The sequence below is a fragment of the Thalassophryne amazonica genome, chromosome 12 (genome assembly GCF_902500255.1).
Source record: "Thalassophryne amazonica chromosome 12, fThaAma1.1, whole genome shotgun sequence".
Classification (NCBI taxonomy): domain Eukaryota; kingdom Metazoa; phylum Chordata; class Actinopteri; order Batrachoidiformes; family Batrachoididae; genus Thalassophryne; species Thalassophryne amazonica.
The window spans coordinates 34,980,160-34,999,046 of NC_047114.1; the positions used below are offsets into that span (position 1 = coordinate 34,980,160).

General features: G+C 39.9%; 1 protein-coding gene across 3 annotated transcripts in view; it reads left to right on the forward strand.

The window, feature by feature from the left end:
- zbtb41 (zinc finger and BTB domain containing 41) overlaps nt 1-17,966 on the forward strand; it is a 37,077-nt gene extending 19,111 nt beyond the window's left edge. For all 3 annotated transcript variants that reach the window (XM_034182935.1, XM_034182934.1, XM_034182933.1), the window contains 8 exons: nt 2,243-2,312; nt 2,441-2,588; nt 4,546-4,675; nt 6,840-6,935; nt 7,043-7,149; nt 7,234-7,339; nt 12,325-12,413; nt 16,445-17,966. In XM_034182935.1, coding sequence (XP_034038826.1) covers nt 2,243-2,312; nt 2,441-2,588; nt 4,546-4,675; nt 6,840-6,935; nt 7,043-7,149; nt 7,234-7,339; nt 12,325-12,413; nt 16,445-17,082 — 1,384 coding nt within the window. In that variant the 3' untranslated portion in view covers nt 17,083-17,966. The remainder of the gene's footprint in view (nt 1-2,242; nt 2,313-2,440; nt 2,589-4,545; nt 4,676-6,839; nt 6,936-7,042; nt 7,150-7,233; nt 7,340-12,324; nt 12,414-16,444) is intronic.
- The last annotated feature ends 921 nt before the right edge of the window (nt 17,967-18,887 follow it).

Here is an 18,887-nt window from a genome sequence, read left to right on the forward strand (position 1 = left end):
TCTGTGAAAATTTTAACGGCTGATGAGAGATTATGGACTGTTGCTGTTGCTTTAAGGACTGCCCACGGAGCGGGATGTCACGATGCGCCCTGAGCCGCCACTGTCTGCCTGTTTTGAGCTGAAAGCTTCCAAATTTAAGCCTCTGTTGACCCAGGACGTCGTGACAGAACAGAGAACTTTCAGAAGAGGTCGGGATCAGCAGTTTATCCGGACATTCCACTGTTAAAGGAGATTTTATTAATGAAAGACGTGCGGACGGGTCCGCGCATCGGGACGCAGCCGGCGCGGTGTGGCGGCACAGGAAAAACACCTCCGTGTTGATAACCATTTGTAAAAACCAGGCGGCTTTTGATGGCTTTCAGTTGAGTGAGTATCTGAGAAATTGTTTAACAACTGGACATGTTCCAACTTGTCCTTAAAGCTTCCAACGGAGGTGTTTTTCCTGTGCCGCCGCACCGCGCAGACCCGTCCGCACGTCTTTCATTAATAAAATCTCCTTTAACAGTGGAATGTCTGGATAAACTGCTGACCCCAACCTCTTCTGAAAGTTCTCTGTTCTCTCATGACGTCCTGGGTCAACAGAGGCTTAAATTTGGAAGCTTTCAGCTCGAAACAGGCAGACAGCGGCGGCTCAGGGCGTCGTGACGTCCAGCTCCGTGGGCAGTCCTTAAAGTGACAGCAACAGTCCATAATCTCTCATCAGCCGTTAAAATTTTCACAGAAAACCAGCTGAATTTCTCGAATGATGTCCACTTCGATGTGCCTCACAGTTTTTGAAAAAATTTTGATCAAGCAAAGCGTCAGTCTCTCAGGAAGTTCTCAGACAAAGAGATTCCGATGGGAGGGGTGGACCACTCCTCACTCAAAGCCTGCCCACAGGCGAATGACGTAACCGACAGACGTGAAAAAACTCTCGCATGCCCACGAGGGTTCAAGCTTGTCTGATGTAATCGCACGTGATTCAAATCCATATAGTTTTTGAAAAAAATAAAAAGGTCCGATACTTTTCTAACAGACCTTGTGTGTGTGTGTGTGTGTGTGTGTGTGTATGTATATATATATATATATATATATATATATGTATATATATATATATATATATATATATATATATATATATATATAGAGAGTAAATTTAATGCTTTCCTGACATGACTTGTTAATGTTAATTAATTTTACTGGCTCGATATCCAGGTCAGAATGGGTTTTTAATGTGTATTTTGCGAGTGTTTTTCTGAGTGTGTTCAGTCGCGAATCCCCATTGAAAATTCTTTAACATCCAGAACTTCATCAATATTTTGCCTGGTTAGGAATTGTCATGTCGCTGTCCATGAAGGGACATTCGCGTTTAGTGGGCAGCATTGGGAGTGCGAACTCTAGTAGTCATATATAAGCTCTTTGTTGATGCCTCTGGCAGGGAATCTCAGAATGAGGCTCATCTTCCCCCAACCAGTGATGTCACCTACCTTAACTGCATAAATGGCAGCAGCTGGTCGATGTCAAAGCCTCTCAGACCACGACTAAAACAAGGTTTTCTGTAGATGTTTTATGGTCTTTAGTGTTTCTTTAACTATCAAAAGAACACATTTTTTGTGTTTATTCATGCTATAAATAATCCGGGGGCGTTTCTGTTCTTCTCCTTTAAGCTCTTGTCCCCTCTGGTTGCCTCAGTCAGGCATACAAAAGAAACGCCAGTCACCCAACTTACTTCTGAATGCTTTTGGAGAACAGATTTCACACTCTCATTCATTTTCTCTATATGACATGTGGTGTGTTTGTTTACACCAGATCAACACCAGAGCTCAGGGAATGCTGGGATACCCAGAAAAAAACATTTTATATTTATTTTATTTTAATTTTTTATTTTAACATCGCCGCCTGCCAGAACCATACGAAAATTTGATTGACTCAAGTCATTATTAATCAGTTGGCTTACTGCCTTACTATACATGGTTGTGATATTTGGAAGCTAACCAGTAATCTAAGATGACAACTGGAAATCTTTGGAGCATCCTTGGGCACTGCTGGAGTGACTTTGTGTCAAACGAGTGGTTAACTGGGGAGATACCACATTTTGGCCATGTGTCACGTTTCTCTATGTTGGGTTTTGTTCTACAGTATTCATGATATTATGAGTTTGAGATTGTTACTCTTGGGTTAAAGGGATTGTAGATGACCATTTGAACAACCTGTTTTCTGTTGGAACAGATTGCAAACAAGTGTTCATTTGTTTGTTTTTTAGGTTTCATCCAGATCACATCCAAGAATTTCTTAGCAAGAGGAAGAAAAAAAGTGAAGTCTGTAAATGTGCTGTAAGATTTGTCTGTCTTGTAATCTTATTTACTTTTGTCCAGTGGATCACATTTCTTTAGTTTTTTTTTTAACAATCCAGAGCCTCATTCCTTGTCTTTGTGTGCTCAATTTCCATATTTTGTACCAGATTTGTCTGAAGACGTTCACCCGAAGGCCTCATCTGCAGGAGCACATGATCCTCCACACTCAAGACCGGCCCTTCAAGTGTTCCTTCTGCGATGAATGCTTCAAGTCCAGGTTTGCCAGGCTGAAGCATCAAGAAAAGTACCATCTAGGTGAGCACCGCAACGGAATACTTACTATGGGATGTTTTGGTGTTAGAACTTCATCGGGCAAATGATTTTGACATAACTGTCATCTTAAATAAGGAGTGGCTGTCTGTTGACAACCAACCATGTTTTGGAAGCGCAGTAAAAAAAACATTTGTTAACATGGAGAGTTCAAAATATGACTCCATATATTCATAGTAGGCAATGAAAAATACACATTTATAACTTGAAGACTGAAGATTGTATCCATAATGAACAGATGAGGCCTGGGAGGATGTGCTGATGGTGCATATCACCCCATTCACCACACCACTGAGCCACCTTGGGTCCTGAATGACAACCACTCAGGCATACAACTGGTCCATCCACTTATCTGTAAAATAATCATCTATCTGTTGCAGTCAGGTGAAGTGTGGGCATCTCCTTGTCCTTCTCCAGCCACTGAGGTCCTCAACACACACGCATAGAGAAATATGCTGCATGGTCAAAATATTGAAGGTGATGCTCCCTCAAGTGCCTTTCACACCATGCGCGCAATGCTCTAAAACCCATTTATTTCATTGAGAAGCTTTGTGGAAATAACGTGACAGACATTTTTAGGCTTTTTTCCTCCTTTATTTAAAACTCTGTACCGCTCTGTGTCTCCTCGCTAAAAACATCTGATCAGCAACGCATTATCAACAAATACTTACACTTTTTTGTTCCAACCAAATGCACCTAATGACTCTTTCTGAGGATGAGATGACGTAAAAAAAAAAAAAAGATAAAACTTTATCTGTCAACCTGGTTGTGTTTTCTGCATAAATAAATGTTATCCATTCTTCTGATCAGACAGCGGTTCAGGGGAAATCCACGCGGGAAGGGGGCGTTGGCAGCGGTGGGGGAGGCGCAGCTCCTCACAACAGCCCTAAATTAAAAATCCACTTTTGAAGACATTTTTCATACTATTACTACTTATAATAATAATTTCAACAACTAAAATGTTTATAAAGAATTAAAATGTTAGAAAGAATTTAATAGTTGCATTTAAAAATGATGTTGGTTAGAAATTGTAAGGTTTACCATTACAGTGCAGTCAAGAGTTAAATATAAGGTCAAGAGAGGTCTTTATTTTATTTTTTATAAAACAAGTATTTATGTTCAATGATGCACACATCATCCAGTGCACGCACAGCGTTGCACGGCTTCTCCGCTCCACAGGGAGAACTGAGTAATTTTAACTTTTTGAGATTTCATCGCGTGCAGCCAGGATCGGATGGAGTCTGTGGTCAGTGAGGACTTAATGAGGCGCTGTGACTTTTTTGACTTGTTGCGCCAAGACAGAGAACCAGTTTGGAAGGGTGGCGGCAGAAGGCGCCACTCCGCTAACTGATCTGACAGAGCAACTCCGGCGCAAAGTGCTGGAGAGGGACTTTTCTTCACTAAAACGAATGGGTAAGACCTTATATTTACACTGTGTGTGAATTTACACCACATGAGGAGCGCAGCTTTCAGGAAATTAATTGACAGCATCAATTGATGTATTTTGACTTATTAAAAAGCCTGTAAAAATTCATAAATTAGCCGCATCGTTGTAAAAGCCGCAGTGTTCAAAGCGTGTGAAAAAAGTAGCGGCTAATAGTCCGGAAATTACGGTAAGTCACATGTGTAGGTGGACATGTTTTAATGGTATTGATGGGATTTGTGCGTGCAGATCAGAAAAATGAATAATTTTCATGCTATTATTATTCTGTGCACAACTACTATAGTGATAATTGGATGCTGTCTTTCCTGGCTGAATTCAAAATTGGAAAAAAGAAGCATATATCTTTTGTAGCAGTTGTGCTTCTTTCCTGGATTTATTGAAATGTAATGTGAGATGTTGAGCAGCAGATGTTACTGTAGCAATATTGTACCTGTAAATGTTAGATTGACCAATTCCTCTGCTGTGCTTTGAAATGTTTGTTTGCTGTCTCATCTTCAGGTCCATTCCCATGTGAAATTTGTGGCAGGCAGTTTAATGACACAGGAAACAGAAAGAGACACATTGAATGTACACACGGGGGCAAAAGAAAGTGGACGTGCTTTGTTTGTGGGAAATCAGTCAGAGAAAGGTATGTGTCTTCATCCCACCTGGTTTTACCACACATGCTTAGCAGTAATGTTGGAGTCTGTCCCCATCATGTTGTTGATATGCGAGGTAATCTGAGTCCTTTGAGTATGACTGATATCAAGTCAGATGCCAGGTCAATTTCACTTCATGGGTGACAGCATTAAGGAAAAACTTTTTCAGCCATGTTTTTTTGTTTGTTTGTTTTATTTGTAATGGGAAAGAAATCTCAAGCAGACCAGGCTCAGTGGGGTGACCATATTAACAATAAACAAAGATGCATCAGAACCTAGACTGCATATATATTGGACAAAGCCTCCATGACATCACCATAGGTTTTCCATAACGACCCCGACAAGCTGATATGAAGCCTGTGTGTGGGCATTGGCATGTTGGCAGCAGCGCTGATTCTGGTTACGTCACATTAATGCATAAAGGGGTAGTTCAAGTTTGAACCAGGTAAGTTAACAGGCTAACCTCGATTTGGGTGTTTAAGTCATATTTTTGGGGACTGTGTGGTGGTTCTCGTAATGGTTCTGTTTGGTCTGGATGTTAAAAGTTATGAGCCGCTTATTTCTCAGTAATCGTGCCTAAAAGGCACCTAAGGGATCAGACTACCCATAGGTGCTAAAAGTGCTAATTGCCGTGAGCATACAATGTTAAATACTAGAATTTCACTAATGGATGATGCTACTGACAGCTGCTAAAAGTGCTAACACCATTAGCATCCACATAATCTGACAAGAATTTCACTCATCGCATGTATTACAGCAGATGATGAATATTACTAATGAATCATCTTAGATGATTCATTAGGATATTTCACCACACAACAAGCTATATTATTCCAGGTGTTGTAATAAAATACTCCAACATGACAGCACAGCCTCCACAACAGTCGAAAAAAAAAAAAATCCCCCCATACAGTTGCCATGGAGGGGAGTAACTATCTATAGAGACCAAAACCTTTTTTTTGTAGTCGTGGCCTGCAAACATGTTTGTCTGCTTTAAATGCAGCATGTACATGCAAATCTTTACTTTTTAAGTGAAAAGACACTTATTGCTGTATTTTTATGTAAAGCCAGAACTTACATGGGTTTTGTTCGGTGAGGAAGTTCAGTGCAGCGGATGAGATGTAGGTTTTACCAGTCGCATTGAACGCAACACGGGTGAGCTGTTCCTGTGTTTATACAGAGATAAACTGTGACTATTAATACTGCGATTTGCTGCTTTTTATAAAGACGATGACTGTGTTGATATTTTATTTTTTAATATATTTATTTTCCATGCATTTGTTTTGTGTTTGTGAATGCAGCTCCATTAATGGTTTATAAATACTGTAGCGATCACCGGGCTGGTTGCTAAGATTGTGAACTGTTGTGCTGCAATGCATTATGGAAGTTCGGGTTTGGTTTTTTATTATTGTTATTGTGGTTCATGTTGGTTTAGCAGTGCTGTTAATGTTATAGATATGTTGTGTTTTTGTCGTTCAAGTAGTGTAGTCAGTTTGGTGAAGAGTTATGTTGTCACCATAAGTGAAAAGTGGCTTGTGTTTGAAACAGCCTGACTGTTGCAGACACACAACAACAACGCTAATGGTTTTCAGAGTTAGCTGAAAAGCTAACCTGCTAATGAAAAAGTTAGCTTCGCTAATCAGCAGTTAGAGGATTAGCAGAACTGTGCCCACCACTGGTTGTGTGCACCTTCAACTTGCCAGAGTACACAAAGTGATCAAATGTGGGAATTAACTATGTGGGAACAAACTGCAAAACTAATTGATATAGTTTGGAGCACTGTGCACCTTGTTAAATATATATTTCTTTCCCAGATCCCTTAAATAAGTACAGATATTGCAAACCTGCTGTGCAGCTCCTGTCCTCCTCTGCTGCCCAGAGCCAGTGGGAGCACACACTGAAACACATAAACAAATCATAAACTATACTGTTAATACCTTGGGATGACAAATTCTTATTGTGCAGAGAACCAACACCTAAAATACCAATATATCAGCCATGATACTGGTCTCTGCATCAGTATAAAGATCGACTATGTGGGTTTAACCTGTGGGAATGGGTGTGCAGTGATTCATCAGTGCCTGTTCCAAGAGGTTAGCAAACTCTAAACGGATATAAATTTTTTTTTTTTTTTTTAACTCTTTGTCCTTGTAGAACAACCTTGAAGGAGCACCTGAGGATCCACAGCGGAGAGAAGCCGCATCTCTGTAGTATCTGTGGCCAAAGCTTTCGTCACGGCAGCTCATACAGGTGGGTGCAGTGACAGTCGGACAACTGTGAACTTTCAACCTTTCAGCATGACTGGCTGCCTGTTTTTAAGTGCTGCTCATACATTATGATGTCTATTCCTTTGACAGACTCCATCTCAGAGTTCACCATGACGACAAGCGCTATGAGTGTGTGGAATGTGGGAAAACCTTCATACGTCATGATCACCTGACCAAACATCAGAAAATACACTCTGGTGCAGTGTAATAAATACATGAGTGAAATTCCTTGTCTTTCTTTGTCCATAATATGTCACAGTCACTGTTTATTATTTTTACAGGTGAAAAAGCACATCAGTGTGAAGAATGTGGGAAGTGTTTCAGGCGCCACGATCATCTGACGGTCCACTACAAAAGTGTACATCTGGGAGAGAAAGTTTGGCAGAAGTATGTTTATTGTATAGTAGTTACCTCTGTTTGGTTTTTTTGTTTGTTTGTTTTTGACTGTGAACAAAATCAAACAAGTAAAAACACAAAGGGTTTTGATCAAATTGGTCAAAGGCAGTTTGATTAATTTGCAGTGGGGATCTGTAATTTGTGATCTCTCTCTGTGACATTGAAAGAGGACATTTTTGAAGCATCCACTTTATGATGTCACAAAGGTCTGCAGCCCACCTACAGACAAACAGATTTTTCCATTATCCTTAGTTGTTTGGCAGACACAATAAATGAGATCAGGAGTTGGTGGTACACCAGTGTAATGTCATCACCAATGTGATTGTGCAGCTCTGTATGGATTGCGCAATATCATCAACACCTTGATAAATCACTTTTTCCCCGACAATACTACAGACTCCCTGCCAGGCCAGAAATATTTATAAATTGACGCCAACTAAAATTAATGCCAACAAAATAACAAAAAAAAAAAAAAAAAAAACACCACAGGCCTTAATGGATATTTGGTGTTTTTTCATACACATAAGAAGACATAACAGTCATGAAAATATGGTTGAACTGTGATTCAGCTGTGAACCAGTGGCTGTTTTGTTCTGTCGGCTCATTTAAGCCTGAACACTAGTTAATGAAACACAGCCACAGATTTGAATAAAAACAAAAAACTGTAAAACCTTTGATTCATGCAGTTTTTCATTGAGATTTTAAATTTGAAGGAGCAGATTTGAAAATGAAAATAGTTCAGGTTAAACTCTTTATTAAATAGGGTGTTTATTAAAGGGGTTGTATTGTGCAAACCAGTAATACCAAGATATAATACCAACACTGTCCAAAAAGTAAAAAATACTGTGATCTTAATTTTAAGTCAAATTGTCCGATTGTTCATATTGTCCAGTTTGACTCTGTTGGTGTTGTTTATTATATGATAAACATGTTGACTTCGAAAACAATCTCGTCTCAAGGACTCCACATTTCAGCATTTAGTAATATTTTGATGTTTTGTCACTGTTGGACAAAACATATCCCAGTTGTGTTAGTAATGGTTTCACCTTTATTGCTTTAGTTATGGTTAGGATGAATACTTATGATTATGGATTTTAGTGACATTTAGGCAGTAGTGGGCACAGCTAAAGAAAAAGTTAACGTCGATAACTGTTAACCCGCAAACTGAAAAGTTAAGTTTTGTAAAGCTAAACCAATAAACTAGTGAAAATTTAGTGGACGTTACAGCTAACAGCTTACTAACCGATAACTTTTAGTATTGACTCCAGTACACTGGCAGCTACTGATACTTCTAAAATAATTCAAAGGCAATCACAAACAACAACGAGCCAGCGCTTCTGTCTAATATAGCCTTCTCCAGCAAAAGAGATCCCTGGTGGACCAGAGGAGGGGAAAAAAGGGGAGAGGTGAAGAAAAAAAAGTTCATTTATTTTCAACAGCCATTACGTCTGCAGACATGTCACAGGAGACATGCACAGCAAGGCAGTTTGACTTATGGTTAAAATTTTAAAGAAACTAATTCCAGACAACTTATCGAAATTAGCATCACCTCTGTCGTTTTTTACAAAGTGAAAATATTAGCTGTATGTTTTAGTTTTAAAGTAATGCACTAATTTTGCAGGTTTGAGTGTTAAACAGACACGTGCCGAAAGGCATTATGGGAAATTTAAATTAGGTGCTCTCATCACTTCCTCCCCCCTCTCCTATCAAAATGCAGTGAACACTGCTAGCTACTGAATGGGAGTGTAAATAGACCAACTGTAATTTGTGTGTGGTATTGAGGTTTCAAATCCCGCAAAATGTTGTAAAATTTAAGAGAGTTCGCATTGTGACTGTCTGATCAGGCTGCAATTTAATTGCTGCACTGTACACGAACGACAGCATTAATGTCATCCCAACATAAAACTCTTTGTATATTGTGTCTAAGACTCTTGTGAATATACAGTGAGGAAAATAAGTATTTGAACACCCTGCAGTTTGTGCCCCAATATCAAACGGATCATCCAGGTAGGCCTGCATTGTCTTCGGAGTGATGCAGGTGGATGGACGGTACTTATAAAGGGAGTGGTTAAGTGGAAACCTCACGCTAATCCTGGAACATAACCTGCTCAGAGCAGGTTTGGCGCAAAGCGTAAGTTGCCATAGCAGCATGCCTCGATCGAAACCTTTCCACCTTTCGTAGTACGGGTTAACCGGGACGTTACTCCATATGTCATCAACTTACTCCAGAAGTTACCCTGATAAGCCAGTAACCCCGCTTTGTAGTACAGGCCCCTGTTATGGTCTTCTGAAACAGTTGATAGATGAATTTATAACTTAAAAACAAAACCGATGCTAACGCATTAGCATGTCTATGGCGTTTTCATTGTTAAAGTTAGCGTTAAGCTGTTCGCATCTCAGCACAGTCTGTGTGTATTTGTTTTCTGTATAATAAAGAGACATAATCTAAAAAAAAAAAAAAAATCCGGAAATCACAATGTATGATTTTTTTTTTCTTTTTTTATAATTTATTTGTATGTTACTGCTGCAAATAAGTATTTCAACACCTGTGAAAATCAATGTTAATATTTTGTACAGTAGCCTTTGTTTGCAATTACAGAAATCAAACATTTCCTGTAGTTTTTCACCAGGTTTGCACACACTGCAGCAGGGATTTTGGTCCACTCCTCCATACAGATCTTCTCTAGATCTTTCTGGTTTGGAGTTTCAGCTCCCTCCAAAGATTTTCTATTGAGTTCAGGTCTGCAGACTGGCCAGGCCACTCCAGGACCTTGAAATGCTTCTTACGGAGCCCCTCCTTAGTTGCCCTGTTTGGGGTCATTGTCATGCTGGAGCCATGACCCATCTTCAATGCTCTTACTGAGGGAAGGAGGTTGTTTGCCAAAATCTCACAATACATGACCCCATTCATCCTCCCTTCAATACGGTGCAGTCGTCCTGTCCCCTTTGCAGAAGAGCATCCCCAGAGTATGATGTTTCCACCCCCATGCTTCACGGTTGGGATGGTTTTCTTGGGGTTGTTCTCATCCTCTAAACATGGTAAGTGGAGTTGATTCCAAAAAGCTCTATTCTGGTCTCATCTGACCACACAACCTTCTCCTATGCCTCTTCTGGATCATCCAGATGGTCACTGGTGAACTTCAAACGGGCCTGGACGTGCTGGCTTGAGCAGCGGGACCTTGCTGCCCTGCAGGATTTTAAACCATGACAGCATCATGTGTTACTAATGTAATCTTTGTGACTGTGGTCCCAGCTCTCTTCAGGTCATTGACCAGGTCCTCCTGTGTAGTTCTGAGCTTTCTCAGAATCATCCTTACCCCACAAAGTGAGATCCTGCATGGAATCCCAGACCGAGGGACATTGACAGTCATCTTGTGTTTCTTCCACTTTCTAATAAATAATCATAACAGTTGTTGCCTTCTACCAAGCTGCTTGCCTGTTGTCCTGTAGTCCATCCCAGCCTTGTGCAGGTCTACAGTTTTGTCCCTGGTGTCCTTAGACAGCTCTTTTGTCTTGGCTATGGTGGACAGGTTGGAGTGTGATTGATTGTGTGAACAGGTGTCTTTTATACAGGTAAGAAGTTCAAACAGGTGCAATTAATACAGGTAAAGAGTGCAGAATAAGAGGGCTTCTTAAAGAAAAATTAACAGGTCTGTGAGAGCCAGAATTCTTGCTGGTTGGTAGGTGTTCAAATACTTATTTGCAGCAGTAACACAAATAAATTATTCAAAAAATCATACATTGTGATTTCTGGATTCTTTTTTTTTTTTTTTTAGGTTTTGTCTCTCACAGTGGACATGCACCTAAGATGAAAATTTCAGACCCCTCCATGATTTCTAAGTGGGAGAACTTGCAAAACTGCAGGGTGTTCAAATACTTATTTTCCTCACTGTATGATCTGGGTTTCTAGATGTTGTTATTGTTTGTTTTATGTAAACCTGCGAGAAGCTCAGGTTGTTTCACTGTTATTTACAGTGGGCGGGGAATCGCTGTGAGCCGTGTTTGCTTCATGTTCATTTCTGGAGGAATCTGACGTTTGCTCTTTAACATCCTCATTTGAATTTTCCCATAATGCCTTTCAGCACATGTCTGTTTAATGCTCAAACCTTCAGGAATTAGTACATTACTTAAAAAATATGTCTGGAATTTGTTGGTTTTAAATGAAACCATGAGGGAAAGGTGCTTTATGCTTCATGTCTCCTGCCCACTGTATGAGTATCAGCATGTTGAAAGTAAATGACACTTTTTTTTTTTCTTCTTTGCAATAGCAGCTGACAGCTGGTCTGCCCCCTTTTACTGGTGGAGGGCTGAGCTTCTCACAGCGGTCTGTTTATTGCAAAGCACACAACAGGAATTAACTTATAGGATTTTAGGTTTTATGGATGTTTGAAACTGTTCAGCTTTACTCACTACACCAGCAAAAACAGTGTTAGCGGACTGAAAGTTAGCCATACTCAATTTAGCGGAAGATAATTGGTCCGCTAATGGTTTTCAAAGTTAGCTGAAAAGCTAATCCGCTAACAAAAATGTTAGCCTCACTAGTTAGCGGTTAGAGAATCTGCAGAACTGTGCCCACCACTGCATTTAGGACAGTTTAACATGCATTTCTCCAGCGGAAAATACTGGCAGATCTGTATGCCGTGCGGAACAGTACTTTCTGCATCTGGTGTGCATAAAATCAAAAGCTTCAGATTACGAATGTGAATGTCTTAGGACAAAACTTCACTGCACTTTAGCTTTTTAAAATAACTATACTGCCTGTTTTGATTGTTTCAGCCAGATGCATACAATTGGCACACAATAGTGACATCCACTTTGTAAAATATACACTACAATTAGTACCATAACTGAACAAAATGTTTAATAGCCTTCCAAAACTGACAATAAATTCAGCTCATTCCAACTGTTAAATTGAAGATTTATAATTATGGTAAATATTTCTTTTTTTTAGCAATTAGTAACAATTTGTTTTGCAGATATAAAACAGCTGTGCATCAGTGTGAGGTTTGCAAGAAGGAATTCAAAGGAAAATCCAGCCTAGACATGCATTTCAGGACCCACTCAGGTAAGAGCAACAAACAAGTTACCGTATTTTCCAGATTATTTGAATACACCACAAAGACAAGATATTTAATGTCCAAACTGTTTTTGTGCTTTGTTTTTGTGCCAATATTTGCTCATTTTGAAATTTTTCCTGCAGCATGTTTCAAAAAAGCTGGAACAGTGGTATGCTTACCACTGTGTTACATCACCTTTTCTTCTAACAACACTCAAGAAGCGTTTGGGAACTGAGGACACTAATTGTTGAAGCTTTGTAGGTGGAATTCTTTCCCGTTCTTGCTTGATGTACAACTTCAGTTGTTCAACAGTCCGGGGTCTCCGTTGTCGTATTTTGCGCTTCATAATGCACCGCACATTTTCATGGGCGACAGGTCTGGACTGCAGGCAGGCCAGTCTAGTACCCGCACTCTTTTACGAGAAAGCCATGCTGTTGTAACACGTGCAGAATGTGGCTTAGCATTGTCTTGTTGAAATAAGAAGGAACGTCCCTGAAAAACACTTTGCTTGGATGGCAGCATGTGTTGCTTCAAAATCTGGATGTACCTTTCAGAATTGATGGTGCCATCACAGATGTGTAAGTTGCCCATGCCATGGGCACTAACACAATCTTGATGGTCTTTCTCCTCTTTTGTCTGGAGGACACGACGTCCATGATTTCCAAAAACAATTTGAAATGTGGACTCATCAGACCACAGCATACTTTTCCACTTTGCGTCAGTCCATTTCAAATGAGTTCGGGCCGAGAGAAGGCGGCGGCGTTTCTGGATGTTGTTGATGTGTGGCTTTCACTTTGCATGGTAGAGTTTTAGCTTGCACTTGTAGATGCAGTGAGGAACTGTGTTAACTGACAATGGTTTTCTGAAGTGTTCCTGAGCACACATGGTAAGATCCTTAATGCATTGCTGCCTGAGGGATCGAAGGTCACAGGCATTCAGTGTTGGTTTTCGGCCTTACCGCTTATGTGTAGAAAGTTCTATTTCATTTATATAGCGCCATATCACAACAGAGTTGCCTCAAGGTGCTGCTTTTCCAGATTCTCTGAATGTTCTGGTTATATTATGCACTGTAGATGATGGAATCCTTAAATTCCTTGCAATTGAACACTGAGAAATATTGTTCTTAAACTGTTGGACTATTTTTTTCACACAGTTGTTCACAAAGTGGTGATCCTCACCCCATCTTTGCTTGTGAACGGCTGAGTCTTTTGAGGATGCTCCAGTCATGACACTCACCTGTTTCTAATTAACCTGTTCACCTGTGGAATGTTCCAAACAGGTGTTCTTTGAGCATTCATCAACTTTCCCAGTCTTTTGTCGCCCCTGTCCCAGCTTTTTTGAAACATGTTGCAGGCATCCATTTCAAAATGAGCAAATATTTGCACAAAAACAATAAGGGTTATTAGTTTGAACATTAAATATCTTGTCTTTGTGGTGTATTCAGTTGAATATAGGTTGAAGAGGATTTGCAAATCATTGTATTCTGTTCTTATTTACATTTCTCAAAACGTCCCAACTTCATTGGAATTGGGATTGTAAGTTGCATTGGTCAAAAAATGCCTCTTTACAAGAAAAAAGTATACAAGTCGCACCGGCATATAAGTTGCATTTATTACTTCATACAAGAAGAAGCAAAATGGATTAAATCACTTTACTATATGGTTGTGATGCTACTCGCGTCCTGATTGGCTGATTTCCGGTCCAGTATTTTCCTGTAGCTGACTGGTTACAATGACAGTCGGTCTGAAAGGCATATCCCATTCATTGCAAAGCAGAAAGTTAAAAACACGATGAGAAAAACCAAGGCGGACATGAACATACTATCTAAACAGCATCAGGTTAGAACTTGCTCGAACGTGCTCGTAGTATGGTGGAGAATGCATTAAGCATCTTGTCTGTAAAGTAATTATTTATAAAACATATATTGTAATAGATTGGCAAAACAGTTGCATTTTCATTCCTTCTTATGAGTGTGATATCTGTAACATTATGTTTATTATAGCTGTAACATCTCTTCATAATGTAATTTCAGGTTCAGATGCCCTGCATGCAATGACACACATTGATACGCGGTGTTTGCAAATAGGCTGCGCAATGTTCACAGCTATTTCACACATGTACACAAAATTTATGCATGGCAGAAATTTTGAACATTTCAACATTTTCTTTGCACACTGGGCACGCAGCCACGTGCAGTGCACACAGCCGCGCACAGTTTACAATAGGTTTACTCATTGGCACGCAAGATTGCGTGCCAGTGCGGGGATCATATTCATGCAAGTGTCAAGGTGTCTTAACACTACTGCTCCCGCTGCAGCATTTTGTGCTGTCCATGATGCTGAAAAGAAAAGGAAAATAATTTCTTGGTCACCTTCTAAAACCAATCGTGATTTGTTTCAGTGCATGTATGTGCACACATGTACTGATGGAGCATATTTAAGTGTGTGTTGAAATACAAATGTACTTTTGGCAGGAGCGCTGTTTTTCTTACTGTAGCTTGTTGTCAAACCTACATTTGAAACCTGCATGATAACTTGCAGACTGAATGGAAAAACTCAGCATGTGGCTCAGCACTGGGATGGTGCAGTGAGAATGTGGTAATCCTCAATTAGTCAGTCAGTCATCTTCCACCACTTATCTGCGATGGGGTGGTGGGATGTGGTAGTCCTGATAGAATATAATGATAAAATATTTTACTCCATGATTAGTTCATCTACCCACAACCTACCGAATTAATCAGAAAGATCTTTTATTTTTTTTTTATTACTTTGTCCACTGGACACACATTTTTCTCCTTCTGGAGAGCCATGATGTGATGAGACCTCCACAGCTGCAAGGGGTGGCATCGATCCAGAATCTGGTAGAATAAGTACCCTTGAGCTGATGGTTGCTTGTAGACATCAACAGATTTGAAGTGTTCACTGTGTTATTCCATACAGATTGCATGCGATTGCCAACTTAGCCCTGTTCACTCACATATCCATAGCAGACAACTCGCTGCCAGACTCTGTCTTCTGACCATTTTATCACCTTCGGATTATGCAACTGAGTGCAGGTGGCTGTAGACTTGGTCACTGTCTTCAACACCCCATTTCAGAGATTTTTTTTTTTTTTTTTGCAATGTGATTGCAAGGTGATGGCACACGGTCTTGATAATTTGGGTTGTGCTGCAGCCTCTGACCACTGTTTTTCATGGTGTGCCTGAGGCCTTACAGTGCTGACTTGATTTGCATATCAAGTGCAAAAACATGCGCAGCTTGAAGCTACATGAGGGTGCAGACTGCACTGAAACTGATATTATGAACTGGTGATAGATTGTTGGGGGAGGCACGGACAAGTGGAGGACATGTCTCTTTTGTTGGTAGGCTACTGTTGGAAAGGTTCTTGTGCTTTATTACTGTATGTTTCATTATTATCATGATGGGAGAATGTCGAACGTTCTTTGAACTGATGAATTTAAGTGTGACCACGTAATGCTGAGGGTTTTTTATGTGAAAAGACAAAAGACAGCTCTCCGCAGGGAGTAAGATAAGAGAAGCCACTCCATTTGCCCCATTTGAGAAAAATATGTTTGTCTTGGCCAACCTTGAGTACATAGGTCTGGCAGCTAGCTGTCTTGGAGACGCGGGGAAGGTTATGAGTGGTGAAATTGTTGCTAGGAACCCACCCCACGTGATGCAGGCTGGATATATTCTGAGATTTTGCTACTGTGCTTCAGTGATGGCACTCCCGTGATAATAAAGACTTCAAATTGAAGAAAGATGTCTGTCTTCCTCTTCCTCCGCCGCAAGTCAGGGAGGTTATTATTATTATTATTATTATTATTATTATTATTATATTAGTATTTCTCTGACAGCTACTAACCCTTCATCAGTAGTTGTTGGTGTTAAACGTTTAATAATTAAAGATTAAAGCATTTAGAAACCACTATATTACTGTTGCCATAAGAATGAAAGACTGCATAAATTTATACAACTGTTTAATCACAATATTGTCTTTTCCAAACTGATGATTTTTTTTTTTTTTTTTTATGTGAAAGGTGAGAAGCCCTACAATTGTCCTGAGTGCCACCAAACATTTCGGATCAAGAAGACCTTGACAAAGCACATGGTAATTCATTCAGATGCCCGTCCCTTTAACTGTCCCCACTGCAACGCCACTTTTAAAAGGAAAGACAAGCTGAAGTATCACGTGGACCATGTGCACAGCAACAGGTTTCCTGCGCAGCCTGTCGGGAGACTGTCTGAGGACAAAACTGTCTCACTTACATTTGAGGAAACTCCAAAGGTATATTGCGCTGCACCCAAATCAGCCCAGCAGAACAACCCCACTTCCACCAACATCTGTGTGCCCGTCACTATAGTTCCTGTCCAGATTACGGGAGTCTCCATAGTTCAGGGTGACTTGAGCAATCATGGGACATCAACGCTGACGTCCCCATCACACAGTGTGAACATGCAGGCTCAGGGGCAGCAGCAGAACTCCGGGTACCAGCCCACCACAGAACTCACCTTCTTAGAGAGGTTCACCCTGAACCCCCAGTCCACCAATGTTGTCAACCCTGTGAGGCCAGATCATATGTTGGACCCCCGAGAGCAGTCTTACTTGGGCACGTTCCTGGGATTAGATTCAGCTTCAGCGGTGCAGAACATTTCCAACTCTGATCACCCGCAATGATGCCCAGAGACGGATGCAAACCTGATTTTATATAAATAAACTGAAACTACAGCATACACCTCGGCCAGGTCATCAAGTGTTTTCAGACACCTTCTTTGGCCTGGTGGCCGAAAAGAGAATTCCAAATATATATTTTGGGATATAATAATGCTCATTTTTTAATGAAAGGAAGCAGGTTGTGTGAATTTGAACACAGCATTATTATGAATTATTATTAAATGCAAAGCCATGACTGTAAATGGAAGACGCTCAACAAAAAACCCAAGAAATTGTGAAATGAAATTTTTAGATTTTCATTCATGTTATAAAAAATAAGTTGCTTTTCTTGGGTTAAATGTTTCCCTTTTTTCATTATTTCTAGCTTTGTTTTTACTAGTAATTATTTTGTTGTTTTTGTTTTAAGGACAGATTTGTCTTTGCGGAGCCCTGTGGGGCATATTGACAGGATTTTACTATAACTCATTCAGAATAGCAGAATAACTTATCAAAATTTGGTATTGCTGTTTTACTTGATGAATCGCAGCAAACATATGACCAGCGTATTCACATACAAATGCTGTCGTAGGGAAGCACTTTTAATTTTTGGAAGATGCAGAGTGGATTGTATACTGTTTAAAAAAAAAAAAAAAGATTGGTACTGCTTTTAAACTCATTGTTAATTTCAAAATAAAACTGCTGTCATTTTAGAGTACAAATGATTGCATTTTAGCTTTTCACAGAATAACTATTGTTCTCCGTTAGAATTTCTGTGACACACGTTAATTATGCTGTGTAGACCTACATAATTTTATAATGAATTGTGTGATGTCATTCATGATCGCCTATAAAATGTGTGGCCAAACTCATGCTTATCTGTGATCACTTTATGGTTAAGTTAGAAAAAACATTTCTGACTGACTGCGCAACATAACTTAATAATGAAAATTATGTTCTTCTCATTGGTTCCCACATAATCTGATCTGATGTTGGTTAGCATCATGCACTTTTCAAGTGCTCTTCTTATTCGTATTTAAGTCTTTCAACTAATGAATTACTTGTAGTAACAGAAATGTATTTATTTCAATTTAAAGTAATGTATATGGTTTGATGCAGAGTTTGTCTTGTCACATTTCACAGTAGGATGCTGTGTTGACCAACGTGAGTCAGAAAAACCTGTTTCTACTTGAATGTGCTGTGAGGTGAACATTAAGTTAAGGTCAAGTCTGGGAGTACGTGCTGGTGTCGCATTTCACTGTATCTACCACACCAGGGAACCACTTCGGGTCCTGGATGACAACCACCCAGGTAGACAGCCAGTTCATTCCAATCTCTTGAAAGTAACCATATGTACAGTATGTGTCTGCTGCAGTCAGATGAACTCTTCCCACCACTGATGAGGACAATGTAAGGTGTTGCAGATGGCTGTAATTATGCTTTGAACTAAAATTGAAATGAGCAAACTGAGATTTCTGGCGTCCTCCAATCCGGATTTTGGTCACCTTCAGAACTTGGTGGAGTCTTCCATCCCGTAATATCTATCTGTGGTGCAAATTTGGTGAGAATCCGTTAAGTAGTTTTGATGTAATCCTTCAAAGCCTATATAAAGTGAAATCTTGATCCAGAATCTGGATCTGGATCACCTCCAAAATTCAATGGAGTCTTCCATGCCCTAATCTATCTGTGGTAAAAATATAAATTTCAAATCTGTGCAGTAATTTTGATGTAATCCTGACAAACACAGATGATTTTATTACATCCTTGGTAGACGTAATGAAAAAGCTTAGTTTATTCTGAAACAAGCAGTCAGATTTCTGATGTCTGCCAAT